This window comes from Caloenas nicobarica, chromosome 6 (genome assembly GCF_036013445.1).
Source record: "Caloenas nicobarica isolate bCalNic1 chromosome 6, bCalNic1.hap1, whole genome shotgun sequence".
Taxonomy (NCBI): Eukaryota; Metazoa; Chordata; class Aves; order Columbiformes; family Columbidae; genus Caloenas; species Caloenas nicobarica.
Window position 1 is genome coordinate 26,822,468 of NC_088250.1, and position 20,726 is coordinate 26,843,193.

Sequence of the window (20,726 nt, forward strand, 5' to 3'; positions counted from 1 at the left end):
ACACACTAGATGCCAATAAAATGAAACAGCACCTTAGAAACTGGAGGAAAACACAGACTGCATTATAGGACACAGCAAGACAACAACATTTTTCGCAGAAGTCTTTTATTGGCTGCTGCTGTTTCAGATTGTGTTATTGCAGAAGCAGAATCTCATCCATTTTGTTCTCCACATGCTCCTGGTTTCGCAGTCTTTATCTCACCTTTCTCTGTGCAGTAAGTCTTTGTCTGCAGCTGTTAGCAATCCAGCTGTGTTTTCAGCATCTCTAGAAAGCACTTTCCTGCAGCAGAATTGTTCTGGACAAGCTAGCTGGGGTAACTCACTGAGTGAAGGATTTGCTTTGTGGATACACAAGGATAAGCCTTTAGTATCCTCCACGTTTCATCCATCCCCCACCAGCGTCATGCACGTATGCATGCACACACACTGGCTAATGGTCCAGTTTAATCCCTGTAGCACAGGGATTTGTTCCTTATCCATCCAGCCAGCCGGTGAGAGGGGATGGGGAGAGTCTTCAGCTGTGAAACAAGGCTCTTTCTGAGCTGGGAGAGAGGATCCCATTTTAAATCCCTATTTATTTGCCTGCACCTGAAAGCAGATTGAAAGGATGGAAGTTTGGATCTTTGGAGAAATATCAGCCTTAATGCACTTTAAAAATGGAGCGTTGCAAATATGGAGGATGGGACGTCATGTTTTAAAGCCTTTAATGCTTGTGAGTTCCCAGTTTGTACAGCTTTGAGGGACAAGGCAGCAGTGTGAAGAAGGGAGCTTCTATTTGAGAGGAAAGAAGGAAGGATTAAGTTTGGTTTTTATTTGTGTAAATTGATGCTAATCCATGATACTAGCAGATATGTGTCAGTGTCAGATGTAGAGGCAGTGGAAGAATAATTGCACGTTTTTCCTGTCAGTTATTTTTTGCAGGAATTCCTTGGAGGGAATGGAGTCATCAAGATGACAACTGCTGATTTCTGCAGTTTTTTTGTACTAGACAAGGCAGATGTTCAGATTTTTGTAACCTTCCGTTGAAATAAATGTCAAATTTAGCCATCAAAAGATACTTGGTTTTAGGGTGGAATTGCAGCCTCTGAGCAATCCTGCTGTAATGATGGGGCTGGCTGAAGTCCACCACCACATGAAACTCTTGCCTCAGAGCCTGTTTCAATATTAGAGTTCATTGCTTCAGGAGGTGCAATGGCATTGCAGAGGGATCGGTATTATCACCTGCTTTGAGTCACTAAAGGGAGCTCTACCAACACATGTTTGGTGAGAATGGAGATGTCACGCTACATGAGCCCTGGGATGATACTGCTTACTGTGTTAAACATTTAACTTTTTTTTTTTACTACACGCAGATAGTAGGAATTATTTCTGCTCACTTCTGAAGTCACAAGGGAGCTCATTTGAATAAATTAATGAAGGTTAAAATTGCTTGTGTTTATTAATTCTGTGTGTAACATTTACATGGTTAAAATGTTAAGGAAAATCTCCATTATGATGGAAGGATATTCTAGTAATTGCCTGTAATTGTAAGGATGACTCACTAGAAATACATTTAAATACATCATAGCAAAAGACATTAGAAGGTGACACTTCCATAGATTAGGGCAAGTAGTGTATTTTAGGAAGAAAGACTGAATAAATGGAATGCTCTCCTTAGGGCACCTACCCCAGGAGCTGTTGGATTCATGCCCAGCACTGATGCTGGAAAAGCCACTCAGTTTACTTACGATATTTGGGGTTGTTAGGATCGCAACTGCAGGTGATTCAGATAACTGGGCTAGAATAACTTGAGATACATTTGTGTTATATCACAATAAGCCAGTTTACTGTTATTTTGTAGTAGAAATAATTGATTAACTTACAGTATCACTGTAGGAGCAGAAAAAATTTGGCATGCCTATGAAGATAGTCAAAGGTACCTTGAAATATATTAGTCCTAATATACATTTCTGATGGAGGAACTTGCAATAAACCAAGCCCTGAGAGAACATGTTGCCTGGAAGGTGGGTTTGTATCTTATTTGCCAGGTAGAACATACTATCAAATTCACTAGTTATCCTTTTTTATCTTGTGAAGTTAAGTTTCCAGCTTAAAGAAATGGTTGGAAAAAGGAGCCCTAAGACAGAGAGATCACATCTGGGCAGAAATTTTGTATCTTAGAGGGCTCCAGGTCACATTCATCCATGCCATACCTAATTTCAGTGGATGCAAAGCACAACAGATTTTAGCTGCCCTGTTTGGGGGGGGAAGGTTTTATGTTTTAGCTCACTAAATGCAAGGGCATTTTTTTAACACAGGAACAAATGCATTGTTGGCCTGGCTCAAGTGTTCTCTTTATTTTAATGCATTCTGACAGACTTCAGCTACTGTGTAATGACAAGAAATTAGGGAGACTAAAAGTTAAAGGAGCTGGGTAACCAGAGGGCATCCATGAGAGCCCCTCAAGGCTTGTTCCCGGAGCTGCCTGTTCAAATGCAGCCACACTTCACCCGTTTACGTGAAAGGATGCTTAGGGGGCTTTTTGAACCCCATGGCAATTTACCCTGTTATCAAACACACAACCACAAGCCCTCCCTCATCATTAAGTGGCTGCCTGTTAGAAGACAAATCATGCTTTAGTAGTTAAGGCAAGCAGACATGATGTCTCTTCTAATTCACCAAATTAATTGAAAAGTCGTTTTTCCAAGTGTATTAGCCCCCTTTTATGGGTAGCAGTATTTGGAAAAGGTCTGTATTTGCTTCAACCTCTCTCTCTTGTGAGTTCCCATTTCCACCCAAGGAATAGATTTGGAAGGACAAATCTACTCAGAAATGAATCCACATTAAGCTAACTGCATCCACATCGACCAATCATTCAGTTCTCAAAGAAACTGGGATGTGTAAGTCATCAGGCAGAATTAGCACCTTCCCTACTCCTGGTGAAACACATGGTGCAGTCATACAGGTGTGTTTTGCCTGGTGTAAAGGTCTTCAATAGGAGTCTCTCTCACTGCTAAGCATTATCTTGTGAAATTATTACCTTGTACCTCAAAGATGAGAACTGCAAAGACTAATAACCTAATTCTCTGGGCCCCCTACCTCCCTCCCACCCTGCCACATCCAGAAAGCCAAGTGTGATTCACCAGCTTCCTCACTGGAGGTGGGAAGTCCCACATGTACATCTACCATATGGGGAATCCTGTTCCCTTGGCAATGTTTGCAGCAGGCATCATACCAAGAGCACCTTCCTGGTATCTCCAGCTGCTGTGTTGGATGTGGCACTAACAGTTTGAGGAAATGACCTGCAGGTTGCCTTTTTGGCTCAAAGAGCTGTTACACTGAAGCTGTGCTAGCCCTCTGCTAGAAATTTCATTTGTTTTTTCCAAAGATCCACATCTCCTTCTTAGAAGAAAGAAAATGTCAATTTTTTGCCTTGTGCTAGTAGGAGGGTAGGACTGTAGTAAGACTCTGTGGGAAAACATCAAGGGTGCCATTTAATATTTAGACACCTCAAATAACTGTATTGGTGGATTGTCCTTTGACTTACCATAACAGAGACATGTCTGGAATACTTAGGGATGGTAAGAAATCCTCCCAGCACAGCTGCAAATAGCAGCTCCAAGTCAGAGACATGCAGACCATATTTGTAGAGTTCAGTGTACTTCCTATTTTGGTATGGAAGTGTGTCCCTCCCTACGGGTCCTTGGGGCTAAAATCAAGCAGATACTCAACAAGTGAAATTAAATCAAGAAGTCTTCATTTGTGTGCTGTGAAGTAAAAACACAGAAGAACCCAGAGCCCAGAGCTATGGCAGTTCTGGATACGCACAGGTTAACAAGAGGTAAAACTGACACCTATGTCAGACACATTTTAAAGTGGGTCTTCAAAGATAGTGACTTGTAATCAATTATGAGCATAGAATGACTGTGTCCATCCACCATTCTGTTTTTAACACAAAGTCAAGCAGAAGCATGAGAGCAACACTTCTAAAGCCACATACATCTTTATTCTCCACCCAGGCCAGCAAGGATGGGAAAAGGGAATGCAATTAAAAACAACAATCAGCAAACACACACTATCTTTGCTTAAAAAAAACCCATCCAGACTGGAGCAGCCAGAAACACACTCAACAATCAGAATAACTCTAATTCCCTGCACTTTGACAGTGGCACATATGCAGAAGTTATTCGTGAGTTTCTGAAAGCAAGGGTAGACCGAGACAAAAAATTGTGCTTTCTTCTGTTACAACAAGTGATTATGATTATATATTTTGCAGCAGGCAAACGACTCTGGGGGATAACAGGCAAGAGAGAAAGCTATCCAGAGTTGTTTTGAGAAAAGTTTGAATAAAACTTTTACAAATAGCACCAGAACTAACCCCAAGCCTGAACTAGCCCCCACCAAAAATCAATGGCAGAACACCCTGACTTCGGCAGGAACAGAGTCAAGGTTGGTTAAGCCTAAAGATGTAGAAAACACACGATGGATTGTTCCAGTGTATCCCCAGAAAGGTGGAATCCAAACCAGAAGCATAGCTGCCATGGCAGAGAGAGGGTTCTACGACTTCTCTGATGCTCCTTTGTGTCTATATAGCAGTAAGAGGCACAGATTTGGGGTTGTCTCCATGCTGGCAGGCTGCTTGCAATCCTGAAAGCAAATCCTGCAGTTCAGCAGACATTTCACAAGGCTGTGTTCTGTAATGAGCTTGTATTTATCACTCAAGGCCTCTAAGCTGAAGGCTCTTTGTGCTGCTGACCCCAGCCTTTCGTCTAGCCTTGAACAGCTGCTCTTTGGCAGTGACAGCTGAATTGGGTTTTCTCCCTCTCCAGCAATGCACACTTGCCAGCCATCCTTCCCCCAAACCCACTTGTTTGCCTCATGCTGGGGCCAAGATACACAATCCACTCCTTTCACGCCAGCAGTGTCCCTCTAGGCAAAGCACGAGAACACTTGCCAGCAGGCCAGCCTTCTCATTGATGCTTGTTAAGCATCACTTTTTCCCACCCTCCAGCCATGTGGGAGCCTGCGATTTCTGCATGGAGGAGTATTAAGCAGAGTGGTTGCACTGGCTCAGTACAGACTGCCAGCACTGGCATGACTTATCCTCAGCTTCTTTATGAATTCAGAGGCATATCAAGCTCCCTGATTGAAACAGCCCTGTGAAACGCATTCCACTGCTTGAACTGGTCCAGGCATATGTTAGTCTCTTTGAATCCCACTGAATTACCTGCCATTGCCTCACAGGTTGGGGTCTTTTTTTTTTTTTTTTTAATGTGGAAGTTGGTAATTTCCTTTAAAGACTTCACCAGTAAAAACTGAAAGCTGTGCATCAGGAAGCAGCCAACACAGCCTGGCTGTACCTGTAAAGTGTAGGGCCAAGCCTGCTCTTGATATTTGGCTTGTACACTGTTCACACTGTTAATCCTCAAGCCAGCACTAAGAGGCTGCTTTGGCTGGACGTCCCAGGAGGAGATGGACCAAGGATGCAGCAGGGACTTTACTTATTTCTCAGTGTCAGGCCTAGAGCATCAATCAGATGGACTGTTTATACATCAAAGGTTCCCAGATGTCCTAACCAGGACAGCCAGTCAGTATAGTCTTGACCCTATCCTTGAAATGCAACACAAAGCATTAGTTCTGTGAAATCCAGCTTCTGAATGCTTCTCTGTACCATCCTAAAACTAGAGCAGCTCCCCCTCTGGTAGGGAGACTGAGGAAGTGAAACACACAGACAGGAGTGATTGTGCAGCCTGACTGACTGCACGCTACCTATTACCTACCTACATGCATGCAAATGATAGGCTCCTCTGGGTTGGGGCTGAGCCAGACTTTCTAGCAGCACCAGCTGAACTAGAGCATTCAGAAAATTAATCATGTTTCAGATGTGTAACTCAGTTACCATTAGAGTCCATTATACCTCTCTTTTATTTTCCTCATGTCCTCCTTAGGCCAAAACCTCAACAGTCAATCAAGAAAAATAACTTTTCTGCTAGTCATTTTTTAAAGAGACAATTAAAATTTCTCCAGGCTCTGGTGGACACCTCAGTCTGGTCTGGAAGCCCACTAAGATGCCATGCAAAGTCTCAAAAGGAGGGAAACCAATTATGAAAATGACACGAGGGGAGGAGCATGTATAATCCATTGCTTTTCCATATAATTAACCAGGAAGTGCGTGGGGGATGCAGATTTCCAGAGCTGAGGCACTAATGCAGTTTGCACTGGCAGTAACAGATGGCTACAGGGACACCCCTGTTCTGAAAGGGAAGGTCCAGCACTCTTCCATAAGAGCTACTTGAAAAACAGAATGACCATTTCAGTGAGACCTTCCCATCCCAAGCACCTTCCACTTCCCTAAATAAAGGTGCTGCCAGTCCACACTTGCATTGCAGTGACATGCAAACTGATCACCTTTCCTCAGAGCAGATGTTTCTTCCCTATAATGGAACCGTTGGCACTGCACACTACGTACCACTCCCATAGCCCACTGCTTCCGAGCAGCTGTCAAGAGACCAAATGCAGGTGTGTCCTAAGCACCTATTTGTGCACCTCCAGTCTCCTGAGGGTGCTTGGTGACAGGCCTGTCAGTCCCTATGCACATTACAGAGCAAGCCCTACTCTTCCATCATGTGATGGGTGCGTTTCAGGTCAGCGTAGAGCTCACGTGCCTTTGTCAGAGGCTGTGCTGCCCTCCTCCAGTGAAAGGCTGGACACAACTATTGTAGTGGTCTATTTTTCAAATTATGACAGTGTCTAAGCAGCTAGCCTACTTGGAAGGTTTGCTGCACTTGTCAGAAGGACTGGAAAAGGACCCTTTCTAGGAAAACTGCAGCAACATCACATTTTGCAATTTAGCCTTTACCTCTGAATGATTTCCTAGCTCCTGAAGGTTATCCCCCAACTAGAGACTTCTTTTCACAGAGTTGACAGATCAGTGTTATGCCCCATTCTGTAAAAGTAAAGTCTAACTTTACAGAAGTGGACTTTTCAGCATATATCTCTGCTACCCCACAAACAGACCAAACCCCACAGACTGGGATTTTCTCATAATTCCCAGAAATTGTAATTAGCTAAAACAGATGCCAAATCCTTGGAGACCCATGCACCTCCCCACCCAGACCATGTGAAGCTAGCACACTTGCATTCTGTGACATTTAAAGAGCACTCCCAGCCCAATATTTTACTCATTAAGTTTGCGTTTAAATATATATATATATAAAAATCTGTGTGTTATTTTCTGGGTGAAAACCACTCTCATATGACCGAAATAGTCATCCAGGACAAAAGCTCAGACTGCCGAGGTCTCAACCCCCTGTGCAGAACTCTTGCCAGAGAGACTACCTGAGATATTGTCAGAATCTAGCAGCTCAACAATGCTGTACGGAGAACAATCTTCCAAACCCAGCTTGCTGCAGAGCCAGCCACAGAAGCCCTTCTCCATATCTCTGACAGCACGCCACCAGTACCCAAAGGACCATGCTACCTGGGCAACAGCTGAGTACAGGCCTAGGGAAAAAGACACAACCATAATTATAATTGGGTAGAAGATGATCAGAAAAGGACAAAACGTGATTTTGTGCCAGAAGGTCCTCTCTTCATTGTACACCAAGAAGATGTTGTACCATGTAATGGTTCCATAGTAGAATGAAACCACAAAGGACACTACAAAAATTACAGGGAGGCAGATGATGGTCCAGAGGATGATGTGGGGTCCTCTGTCCAGCCCAACATCACATTTCTTCTTCTCAGGTACATCCTCTTTAGGCGGTTCCTTTGACTTAGCCAGTTCCTGCAGCTCTTTGTCTGTTAATGTGACATGGATGTCCACCATCTGACCCTTTTTCTTTCCCCTGGTGATTGTTCCAGTCAAGGTGACATATCGGCTGTCTAAAGGCATGTTCCAGACACCTATGAATACAGACAAACTCATCTATATCAGTTTTATTTTCTGTATGAAGTATTTTGTTTAAATCCGCAATGACCCCAAAGACAGTTAGATACTGCATATGGAGTTATAGTTAAATTTAAAAAAAAGATGGAACACAAAAAGCAATGCAGTATAAAGAAGATTATCACAGAACAAAATGAAAGAAGAGCTGATGAGGCAGAAGACAGGAATTCCAGGTGACAGAAACAACATGGGAGAAGACTCCAGCATCTGCACTGGGGACAACATGTGAAGGGAAAGTGCCGCAGGAGTAGATGAGAAAGAGAATAGACAGAGTAAGTGAATAAAAAAAGGTATGCCTATTTTGTCTGGTACCCTCATAGATTTATTCCTGAACAGCATGGACACTTGGGGTGAATTAGATAAATATGACTAAGGCTCTTGTTCTGGAATAGACACATCCACACATGGAGTTATACTTGAATAGCTAATATTTCACTTTACAGTTGCACTGTACCACAATCCAAATTAATTTTCAAAGTTTAGAAAATCCTTACAAACTCTCATGTAATTATATTTGCATTTTAAGGGATCAACAAAGGCACAAAACAGGAAAGTCTTGGTATGTGTGTTAAAGTCACAAACAGACTGCCTTAGCTTCCAAGTGACATTGGTTTAGGATGGTCCCTGGAGTGGTACTGGCCATTACCTCTTCTATGAGGCTAAAATATACTTTCTCCTGGTTTTAATTCTGACTAGCTTGGAAGGAGGTCTTCAGAAGCTCTTAAAAGGAGGCTGAGCAGTTTGAAGTGGCCCACAAAAATAAGAAGGCAGCAGATAAGCCACGAGAGTAGGACTTGGGATCATGGGGGAATCCAGTGTGGCTGATGGATCAGGAACATTCATTCACACTTAAGCCCCTCTCAGCCTGCACTCTTGACCACAAGAGGATTAGCCATCGGACCAGCCTCCCACACATCTTCCCTGCAAGGTTATCCAGGGCAGACATCAGAAGTGAAAGTGGCTCCAAGATGCCCCACAATGACCTTACCAAATAATCACTCTTAAAGAGGAAGCTGTGCTGAGAATATGCAAACAGAAAGCAACAGCAAATCCTAGATAATGAGTAAAACTCCCTATCACAGGTAGAGCCACTAAATCCATCTGCTTCCATCCTTTCACTTAACTGGCGGTTGTTTAAGACGTGGGGGCTTGATCATAACATCACTGGCTTAAAACATGTTCAGCATTTTTCTCAATCAACTCCAAGCAGCACATACATTTAAAACCAAGACTGTGGGAACAACCAACCTCTGCAAAGAACTGCAGGAGACACCCCAAATCAGCCTTTGATGCTGTTTATCAGAGTGTTTTCATGTATGAACTCAAGTTGTCCTTGCCTGCAGTCTTGCAGAGAGTTGGTCCCACAATCACTTCCATTTGATCTCAGTGCACGCTGGCATCAAAAAAATGTTTATGGAAAGTGGGTGTTCCCAGGAATACATACCATCTGCCATGGACTGACCCAGGAACTTAGAGCCTTCCTCAGAGCTTCTCTCCCCTCCTTCTTCATCTGCTTGTTCTTCTTCCACCTTATTCTCATTCTCTGACCGATACACTATTATTGACTCAGGACGGGACTCTTTCTTCTTCTTTTTCCTCCGGTCCATAGTGGCTTCCCCATCAAAGGTGACAGTGGTTGCCACAGCCCTTCTCAGGGAGCCACGGTGAGGGCTCTGGCTTCCAGACTTGCTCTCTTTCTGTACGGTCTCCTCCATCCCACTGCTGCTCTCAAGCACCTCACTTGGCATCTTGCAGCACTTGTTTCCAATCTAATAGCTCCTACACTTACAAGTCATTGATTAGACAACAGTCCCATGGATGCTTTGTTTTGGTAAGATATCCCACTGCTGACATCCAAACTATGCACTCCATTCCCAGCCTAAAATGAGAGAGAAGTGTCTTTTTGTTACCAAGCACACAAAATTGCCAGAATTTTCCTATAGTTACTTCTGACTGGTTTAAATGTCATGTGAAGATCCTTACTACTGTCTTGAACATCAATTTTATTACATACATACATGTTTTGTATATCACCTAATCCCGATTCTCAGGTTCCAATTTTAAATATAATAAAGCAAAGCTACTAGAAACAGAAAGAGTATTAACATTTATAAGAAGAGATTAAACAAGCACAGCTTACTGGGTGATTTTAACATTCCTCTGCAATGCTGGAAACAAACAGAAGACAATAGTTTTGGCCCACATGCATGAGAATGAAGAAATGAAACCATACAAGAAAAAGAAGTTGCCTGATTTAAGGGACTGGCTGGATCAGAGACAACAGGAGGAACACTGCACTCATCCTGCAATTACAACAGCTGTATTGGTGCTGGCCTTTCTCATTTTGAGGGCTTTCTGATTTACTATTGCAAGGATGTTACAAAAAGTAATCAAATGATGTGGAAATGAGCAATGTTTCAAACCTTATCAATTTAGCATTATGCAGTGCTGTCAAACCTTAAAAATATAGTATATACAGTGGATGAAAGCAAAATTACTATTAAGATGACTTCACTTGGGAGGGAATTGGAAACCACAGCAAAGTCTTCTGGTTGTGCAAGGAAAACAACCTAAATCTTCAGAACAAATATAAGGGCTCAGTTTTTTACTCCTCATTCAAGCAAAATTAACAGCAATATCAAGTGACACTGTTATCCATGGGAAAGGTGCCTAAGGAAAATCCATATAATTATACATGCATTGGGGCAGACAAATCCTGCTCCATGAACGTGGAAGACGCAGGATTAATGGTTCCCAGATTTCATAACATTTAAGAAACTGACTGTGCCAAGTATTCATGAAGTATTTAGGTACAAATCTGAAAACACTGCATAATGTTTTAACAGCTCTGAAGAGCTCTGTTACATTAACATTTAACATTTTTACATTAACATTATAAAGAATGCACATGACCAATAATTAAGCTTCAGCCTAGTATCTGAGTCATCTCTTTAGCAGAAAACTAAGAAATAAAGTTATCATAATTTATAGCCCACACAATGCTGAGGAAATTGTTTTTCTTGAACAGATGCTAGAAAAAAGTTGAGCATTTTTAGATTGGGCAATATGGTTCTGGTCTTTCCACAAATGTAACATTTTGCTGGTTTGTTTTGAAATTTGTTGCAGAACTTTAGATCAACTATTTATACCTCATACATTTACAGACACACACATAACTTTTAATTTTGCCACTTTAACAGCTAAGACTGTGGCCAGTTGTCTGTATGTGGCTTTAAAGACTCAAACATTCATATTATTATTCAGAATAAACTCACTCTTTGTAGTAAATTCATCCAGGAGGTATAATACGCTCTAACATTTTTCTCTGAAGATCAACAATAAAACTTGATATTTTGCATCTATGGAATGCTAAAATCACCTTATTGAGCCCAATGAGCACCTGAGACAACAGTGAGATTCCCCTCCCAGAGGTGGTGAAAAGAAAGCAGGCTTGGAGCCAGAGAGAAGCCACAAGCATCACCGCTGGGATGATCTACTAAAAGTGTGGATACACAAAAGTTGATTTGGGATTAGATTCCTAAAGTTCCTGGCTGTAGTTCCACGCTCACTCCCTACTGCCTTGAAAATGGGATGACTTGCCAGTAACATTTAAAAATAACACAAAGTTACAGGCAAAGATTTGTGGTTGGGTTTTTTTTTCTTAAAAGTTCATCCAGCTGCGAACTTGGTTAAACCCACAGCATATGATAAGCTGATGTCAGTTCTCAGTATGATGCCAAAGCCTAAAGGACCATGTCAACCTTGACTATGCAAGGAGGAGCAAGATGGTGATACTTTTGAGTCCGGCACTGACAGGATCACTGCTGGAAACCTGTGTCCAGTTCTGGTGCTCATCGGACAGGCAGGATGCTGATTAATGACCAGAAGATGCTGATGAATTATTTTGCTTTGTCTGACATCTCCATTCCCACTACCACAGCTATTGCGCTGTGAGTTACCACCAAGACTAGAAAGAAACACCTCAAAAACAGGGCTATCAAGTGGCGGCAGCTCAGTTTCTTCTTCTCATGCTCCTCAGCTGAGGGGAGGGGATGGGCAATGGGGGGCAAGCCCCTATGAAACACCGTTACTGTGGCTGGGTCAGAGCCCTTGGTGTAAGGAAATGAAGGAGTCCAGGTTATTCTGTTTAAGGCACAAGGAGGTAAAATCTGATGTCAGTCTGTCTACATCAGAAACAAAAACATGATGCAGAAGATCTCTATTTCCAGTGGAGGAAGATGCAGTAAGATAAAAGCTGAAAGATACAAGTACAGGGCAGATGTTAGGTGGGTGTTTTAACCAAGTGGGTAGGTATCACTTGATGTACATCATGGAGGGCTGTGGAGAGTTGTCCCATCACTGGAAACTTCCAAATCTGGACTCAGTATTCTGGCAGCAGTTTGGTCACCAGTACTTGATCAGAAAAGGTATTAATGTGGGGAGGGCCTCTGGATTCTATTAGGGAGCAATCAGACTGAAAAATCACAGAGATCCCTCCTGATCTTATGCCTGTTTTCACAGTACATGTTCATTCTTTTCTCCTGTTTTGGCCAATGGAGCAGCTGGGATACCTTCTGCCACCTGGTCCATACCTTCTGAACACAGCAATTCAAAACACCATCATCAGCCCCACATCCCGCAGGGATGCAGGTGAATCATCCAGGATCACGCTCCAGTCCTGTTTTTCCTGGGAATATTGTCTCCATAGTTGCAAACAAAACATGGGCTCTTGCAGAAATCACAGTAGTGTCCACAAAGCTTATTTTTTCTCTCTTCCTTTTCTTTACATCCTGTAAAAACAAGGCCAGCCCTCAGCACTGCACAGCTGTCCACAGCATCAACTCTTTTGGCCATACACCAAGATCTTAACCCCTTAAAAGCCTTGCTGTGGAGCTGAAGCATGACAACTGCTATGCATCTAATATTAGTGATGTCTCCCATGTGGGAGCACAGGGGCAGACAGGAACCTACTAACTGTCCACAGGAGGGAAGAAAAAGAAATGGTCACATTTCAGAGATAGCAGGGAACGGTTTATTAGCCAAACAATTTGTTATTAACCTCTGTGTGAAAACAGACGGAGAACCCTGGGGAGGCAGCTCTGTAAAAGCACTCTGTAGAGGAATTTTTAGAAGCAGAGTCTTCTGTTACTATGCAGGAAAGCTACTGCTGCTTATGCTTCCCATGACAGTATTAGTCTTTGACACACAAAACAGGAGCCTAAAAGCTTGGCCTTGCACCATTTAGGTCAAATGAAGTTTTTTCCATTGGTTTTCAGGGCTTGATCCTGCTGCTAACAGAAGATAAATTATCCAGTTTGAATGCAGACAGGTAGGAAGAGGCTTCCTGCAAGATAATAAAATCCTTGATCTTAAATTCCTGTTACAGCACAAGTAACCTTTTTATGGCTGCTCAGAACAGATATGAGAGGAAAAAATGTAGATGGTAAGCAGTGAGGAGCATCAATTTTTATTTTTATAGCCACATAAAATGTACAACACGTAAGAAGAACTGGCACTGTGTCTTCACTCACATCATGTAGGCGTTATCAGCAGAAACAAAAAACAACCTGTGCTTTAGAAGCACTGAGAGTTGCCCAGGATGAGGGGAAGAGACAAGGGGAAATTTACCCCAGAGACATACCCGGAGAGAGAGTTCCCTACCCACAGATCCTCCTTTGCCTGTTCCTTTTACTCCACAGCCTCCCCATCTCCAGTTCCTTCTCCACCCGATCCCACCTCTGTTTTTGTGCATGTGTGTTTCTGAGGATGCATGTTACCCAAAGGATTATTTCCAATCCCTAGTATTTTTAAAGGGGTTATCTGCTGGCAGATCATACACATGAAAAATAGATGGTATCAGATGCATCCAGCTGTTCAGGACATATCTGTCACCAGTCAATCATGTTAGGACAAGACACACTGGTCTAATGAATGACATGCAGCCCCAGACCCTACAAAAACATGTGGCAAGACCTGTGTAAGAAGGCACATTTAATTCAGAAGGCCAAACTGTAGGGTTCCCTCAACAGCTTTGGATCTGTTTTAAATACCTAAACGACTCCACATGATCTTTCACATATGCATCCTCACCATACCCTGCTGAAACTGGCTCAAACTAAATTACACAGTTACTTGAATCTAGCAAATACTCAAGGATGTGATGAATGACATGTTAGAAGGCAGGGCGAGGACAGCCCATCCCTTCAGTACTAGCTTCTGTGCAGCTTGTGGTGAGTTTGACAGGGGGATTTATCTCACTGAAAATAACTCTTTTACATTTTAAAAGAAAATAAAATGTTATTTTCAGCTAGATGGATTCCCTCATCAGGATCACCACGCAGCTACCCCTAGAGGAAAGAACATCTAAGGAAGGGGAGAAAAACTACGCCTCGTGGCAGTGGCCCATTACATGGCTGCATTGAGTTTCTGTATAACAAGAGGTGCACAGAGAAATGTCCGCCTATGCCATCCCAGCAGGAAAAAGCAAACAGCAAAGCTCATAGATCACATCCGTCTTTCACTCCATGCTTAATCCACAAGCTTCAAAACACTTTCTGGAGAGAGACAAGAAAAACGACTGTGCTCTGAGGGTGCATCCGAGCAGGAGCAGAGCTCAGGCTGGACTGCCGAAAGCAAAGGATGGCACTGAGCACCATAGCAGAGGGGACAATGCAGTGAGATGACTCATGCCACCAAAAAATGTTATGGATGTTTGCTAATGGAGCCCCCCACCTTACGCCTTCCCCTCAGGAGCAAAGGGTGCTAAAAGCTCAAGCTAAAACCAAAGGGACGAGTGGGCAAGCAACGCAATCTCTGCAGGCAAGTGCCGACAGACCCAAGTTGGCCCAGTCCTTGTGATGCATCACTGACACACGGCTCCTGCCTGCCAGCAAGTGGCACTAGTGCCAGCACTGCCCCACACTAACAATGCTGAGCGGCTTCTGGACCAGTCCTGCCGGCACAACGTGCTGGACCTGCACTGGCCAGAATGGGTCGACCACCACCGAAGCTGCACATGCAGCAAGGCTAGGCTTGCTTGGGTGTGGATTAAGGGCTTGCTGGCTCCTGGTGCCACGCTGGGCAGCTCGGGCCCCTTGCTCTCCCTGCTGTCCTTCCATGAGACACCCAAATGCTGACAGTAATCTAAAGATACAGCCAAAACAACAAAAAAAGTAGTGAAGAAAGGTGCTCCCAAGTATTATCACTAAATTTTTTCTGGATGACATTTTCAAGGGATTTTTTAAAGTCAAGGACATTTTAGAGTATCTGTTTTATGAATCAGTTCTTTTTATTTTCTTCTGCTGTTCCATAACTTTCCAAATGTCAGAGAATAATAACTGCTGTGTAGATCAGTATTACTGAAGGCTGGAAAACAGTATACAAGAACAGCTGTGCATTTTTATTTTATATTAAATGAAATGCCTAATCAATTTTTCTGCATGCCAACTTTTTCAAAATCTGCAAACTGTACTACTTTTTTTTTAGAATGAAAGCCCGAAGTACTGTCTCTCTGTTCTGGCCCCACTTCTTTGTCCAGACTTCTAGAAATAAAACTTGAAACAAAGGACTCAAAGCTTCCCACTGCCTCCACAAGGATGAGAACTGTTTCTTCATGTTTATTATACTGTGCTAAACAATGAATAGCATATGCACATTAGCCTTTAAAGAAAACCAAGGCTTTAAAAGAAGAATGACTTGGAAATAGAGGTTGGTTTGAAATCCTTGAAGTAATCTATAGGAATCTTGAATAAACTTAACATATGTCCCTAAATACTGTAGGAAAAAAACCTCAATGATAAAGTAGAGACATGCTCTCTCTTTTCCCCTGCTTTACCCCTCACTTCTGCATTTGCCAAAGCAGTGCATCCTGCACCTTGAAACAGCGGGTGCCCATTTTAACTCCAAACCCACTCACCAGGTCACTGCTGGATTACAAGTTACCATAGGAACAGCTGAACCAAGTGGGTCCCACCAACTCGAGCCCAGCATCCTGCTTCCACAGCAGGGCCCCTAAGCAGGGGTCAGGTGTAGCATCTGTTTTTATTGGTATAAGACCTGATCCAACCTCTATTTGAAGCCTTTATATTAAACAGGATTGGAAGACGCACTAGGAGCTTGCTCCACACATCAAAAGGGGCAGTTGCCTAGAAAAAGGCAACAACAGAGCAAGCATGTAGTACATGAAAACAGAGTTTCAAACCCCTCACCTCCCTTCCCAGAGTGTAGAGAAAACACCTGCTACACGGTGTATACCCACACATATATGCAAGTGGAAACACTGGGAGTTGCTAAGTCTGAAGAATGCAGAGCCATGAAGCACCAGTGGTAGGTAAGAAGCACTTGTGCTGATGCAAGACAGCCCAGTCGAAGCTAGCTAGAGACCTGGCTGGCAGGTGGTTATTGCAGTGAAAGACAGCAAGACCTCCAAATCCTTTTCTTTGGGAATCATGCAGTGCGCCTTGCCAGGATGTTTTCCTGCATGCTGGACTCTTGCCTGACCTTTACCATAACTAAAAACTGGGATTTTTGTTAGCACCTCAGGCTATTTTTTTCTTTCCTTTCCTATTCAGAAGATCCCTGACCATCTCAGTCTCCTTTCCTGCCCTGCTCTGTGCTGGCATGATCAAGCACCCAAGTGCTTCGCTCAGACAAAATGAGGAGAGACCACACGGAAATACCTGCAATTAGAGAGCAAGAAGGTGCAGCCACGCAGCCCAATAGAAAACCTGTCAATTGTAAATCCAGTCTGGAAAGGATTATCTGAAAAATATCGACACCAAACTACATGCCACAGTTTTTATTTGGGCAAGATACCTGGGGGCTTCAGATCGGAGCTTTCTCCGCATTACACGCAGCTACGGCCCAGGAACTGCTGAACAGCCAAACTGCACAGAGAGAGAACTGGAAGATTCCCTTGGGAGTGATTCAGGGTTGCTTAATGCATTGCACAGTAAATATAATCTAAGATATTTAGACAGTATCTCCAGCAGCAGGAATTAGTTGGCTCAGGGGACTCTCAACTGGTGCAGATACAGATCCGTGATGCCAGGGTATTAAAAATGCAGGTCTTTCAATTGCAGACAAGTGAATGCATCAGGATCATTAGTATGATATTAGCAGGGTGTGTGATTATTTAGAAAACCTGCCTGTGTACCAGTTTCAAACTGTTTGATGGTGATATTCTACATCTTGCACCACTACAAACTCCGTGTTGAGTGGATTCTCCATCTTCAGTATCTCCTGTATGTTTTTAATTACTGGCATGAAGTTCCTAGGGATAATGACGAAAGGTTGTAAAATCCTGATTATCTCCTAATTAGTCTGAAATCCCCTGAGATACCACTGAGAGTAAAGTACCTTTCCAGAGGGGAAGTCCCTAAAGACATGAATCAAGAGCCTGCCCATCAGCTGGAGCTGACCAGGAGGTGTCCTGACATGACAGAAGTGAGGAAACAGAAAGGCTCTCACTTGCTGGTGAGAGATGATGAAAGCAAAAACAGCCACAGGAGAGAATGCACAGACAGGAGGTGCAAGTAGCAGGGATTTCCAAAAAGGCCTTTCGTGTAATCCCACAGAAAGGTCCAGAGAGGTAAAAAAACCAGAAACTCATACCAGTTTTCATCTGGTTTTGGCTCACTCCAGGCATTTCTTCTAATAGGTATGGGGGGGAAGAAATTATTGTTGTTACACTGTGCAATTTGGTATCCCAGGAGAAGAAGGATGTGAACCTGAAGCATCCATAAGAGTGGGGTTCTGAGAAAGCAGAGCCTGCTGGAGTGCAAGACTCATTCTTTCTGAAGGCTAACTAGCAGAAACCCTCTGTCAGAAATTGTCTTTGCCCTTCAAGTTTTAGTTCTGGCACTGAGATGCTTTTCATTAAATCTCCTCTGTTCTCACCACCTTGTGAGACTGCTGGCCCCAGGGATTCCTCTCCTGTGGTTTGGATCCCGTGCAGGTTTCTCTCCTGTTTGGAGCTGTTTTCTCACATCAGGTTGGTATTCAACAGCTCTGAGACCTTCCCCCTTGCCAATGTGGATTACAAGCTATGGGAGGGCAGAGACACCCTGAAGGACAGCAGGCGATAAGGAATTATTAAGGCAGTTCATAGCGCTGCGAAGATTTTTAAAGCACGGCAGCATACCAGACTGGCAGGTGTCATCAGCTGAATAGCTGAGCCACAGGCTGGCAAAGCACAAAACCAGCTTTTGACAAAAGTAGCCTTTTCTGAAAACACAGAATTCCCTGTTAATCTCAACAAATTGAACTAGTTCATTCAAAGCCAAGACACAACTTGGGAGCTGTAAAAACAGGAAATCTAGTTTTTTCCTCTTCAGCCTATAAATAAAAAACTAGATGTTGAAGAATGACGTGCTAATCTCACAACTCTGACAACTGAAAAAAAACCTACTGATTATTTTTTCCTAAATGTGTGATTTTGATTTTTGAATGGTTCATATTTTAAGTGATAGATATACCAAGGAAAAAATACAGATGGTTTTTAACTTCAAAAAACAAAGACTCCGAGGCTTTAAATGCAGATTTATTTTCTTCTAAATGCAAGCTGACACATACTAAATAAATAAATCAGCTGTCTAATCAGACACTATTTCCTACCACATAAAAATTAAGAATCTGAACATTAAGTTTACAGAATAACATAAATATGTAAGAAGAGCCTTCTGCTCACTGAATTTACCACTATGGCTGCTGCATGTAGTAACAGACCAACATGTTTTAATGCTACCAATAAAAGAAAATGAACATTCCTTTGTGAATAAGGAAGTACAAGCGTAGGAGAAGATTAAAATTGATTTCAGTTAATAAGATTTTCTTCTTTTCAGCTTAAATAATTTTGAATTTCAACCGCTGGAGTAAAATCGATTCATACAAAGGTACACTTTGAATCCTTGGTTCAAAGGCAAGCCACACAACAGTGAATAGAAGCCATTGCCTTGCTGAAAATGTCTGTGAGCGTTGGTTATTTCAGCTCTGTTCTTTGTAGACAGGTTTTGTACCAGAAGGGGTGACCCTCCATTGAATGCCAAGGAATGGATGTCTCCTTTTCTCGCCTCCTTACTCTCCAGTCTTTACGCCTTTCCCCTTTCACCTCCTACCCATCGCTCACAGAACCTTAACTCACGTGTTCAGTCCCTTATTTATAGCATTTCTATGGCTATTGAAAAATGCCAAAACCCAAGCAATTTATCCCAATAGGAATAAAAATCATTTGATAATGCTCTCCAGGAAGAACACTGAAAACAGGCAAGTCATATGAGCAGGAAGGCCCACCGGATTTTCCTTTGTGGCCTGTGGCTCAGTTGGGATGGCAGGCAGGTTGGAATATGAAGATCTAGTTCACTAGCACAGATGAGTGCTTCTCCCTGGGATTAATTAATGAGCGCTCTGATATGGCCCGCCTAAAATATGTAGGGCAGCCAGAGACAGTTAATGGGGATCTGTGGAGTCTCCAGATTGTGAAATATAATTATAAGGGAAAAAAAAAATTCTTGCATTGTCACCCACAGTGCTTCACGTTTTGCCTCCAGAAAGTAATTCTGTGCTTTAAAATATTTAAGTGTTCTGCAAACATTAACCCACCCAGAAGGCAACTTTGCCTAACAGTTGCCTCACTGGCCTAAGTCACCATGCAGAAGTCTATTCCTGTCTTGTCACCCTTTGCTGAATGAATCTGGACACATCCTTAACCTCTCCGTGCCTCCCCTTCCCTACACTTAAAGCTAAGGCAGAGAGCTTCCTTTGAAACACACTGCATTTCAGGATGAAGATGCTATCTTACAATTGTCTCTGATTTAAAGTATTAAACCTTGGAACATGTTTAGGAAGAAGTAAATAAATCCATTTAACAAATGAGAAAACCAAAACAGACTTGACAATTCTCCCACTTTACTTATGTGTGTCTTTTAAAAAAAAATTCTCCGTCTCTTCTCAAATGAGCCATCTCCCCTAGGGTGAAAATAACAGGACAAAATTGAGATGTACTTTCAAACATCTCTTCTATTGAAAAGGACAGAGGAGATGCCTGGAAAGATACTGAGCATGCACACACGCCCCTGGGCACATCAGTGCTGGTTAAAATCACCTGCAATGGACAATGATGCTCTGTCACTTCACTGTGGGACAGAAGGGAAAATAACGTTGGCTTTCCTCTGCGTCAGCTGAATAATTAATACTGAGCTTATCGAGGAGCATTTTAAGTGAAAAAAACCCCCACCGTAAGGGCATTTTGGCACAAAAAGGCTATGTCAGGGGCATGGCAAATGGTACCACCGCAGCCCTCACGGCCTCTTCCCGACAAAGTGCCCGTCAGGGGAGAGGATCCTCCGCCCGCGGGCCCCCGGCAGGAGAGCACCGGCAGCTCGCGGTGCCATTCGTGCCGCCCCCACGCGTCGCGCCGGCTTCTCCGGGCCGGGGCTCCGCTCCCCGCGCTCCCGAGGGCATCTCCCCGCGCCGCTGGGGAAGGTGACCCGAAACTGTACAGAAAAATATTAAACCCCCTCCCTGCACGGCAGATGAAACCGCGGATGGTGGGTTTGCTGCGGGGCTCCCGCGGGCAGGGGCGACCCCGAGGCAGCACGACGCTGCCTGAGGAACCGATCCCTCGCCGGCGCCGGACCCAGGCGCGGGTAACCGCCCCCCCTTACCTGCCGCCCGCGGGTGCCCGGTGCCGCGCTGTGCCGCGCCGCAGGACTGCGGGGTGAGCCGGCCGGGGCCCCGGTACCGCTGCCGGCCCCGGCGCTGAGCCCCGGCGCTGAGCCCCGGCGCGGGCGGGGCTGCTCGT

The 20,726-nt window shown here is 43.6% G+C and overlaps 1 protein-coding gene across 2 annotated transcripts; it reads right to left on the bottom strand.

The window, feature by feature from the left end:
• Positions 1-4,240: 4,240 nt before the first annotated feature.
• TMEM169 (transmembrane protein 169) lies at positions 4,241-20,683 on the bottom strand. Of its 2 annotated transcripts, XM_065637833.1 has the most exons (4): positions 20,590-20,683; positions 12,520-12,717; positions 9,372-9,806; positions 4,241-7,884 (listed from the first exon to the last, which is right to left on the bottom strand). In XM_065637833.1, exons 3-4 carry the CDS (start codon positions 9,673-9,675, stop codon positions 7,265-7,267), a joined length of 924 nt encoding a protein of 307 aa, XP_065493905.1. In that variant the 5' UTR covers positions 9,676-9,806; positions 12,520-12,717; positions 20,590-20,683; the 3' UTR covers positions 4,241-7,264. The 2 variants fall into 2 exon arrangements, with proteins under 2 accessions (XP_065493905.1, XP_065493904.1); XM_065637832.1 differs by lacking the exon at positions 12,520-12,717.
• Positions 20,684-20,726: the final 43 nt, after the last annotated feature.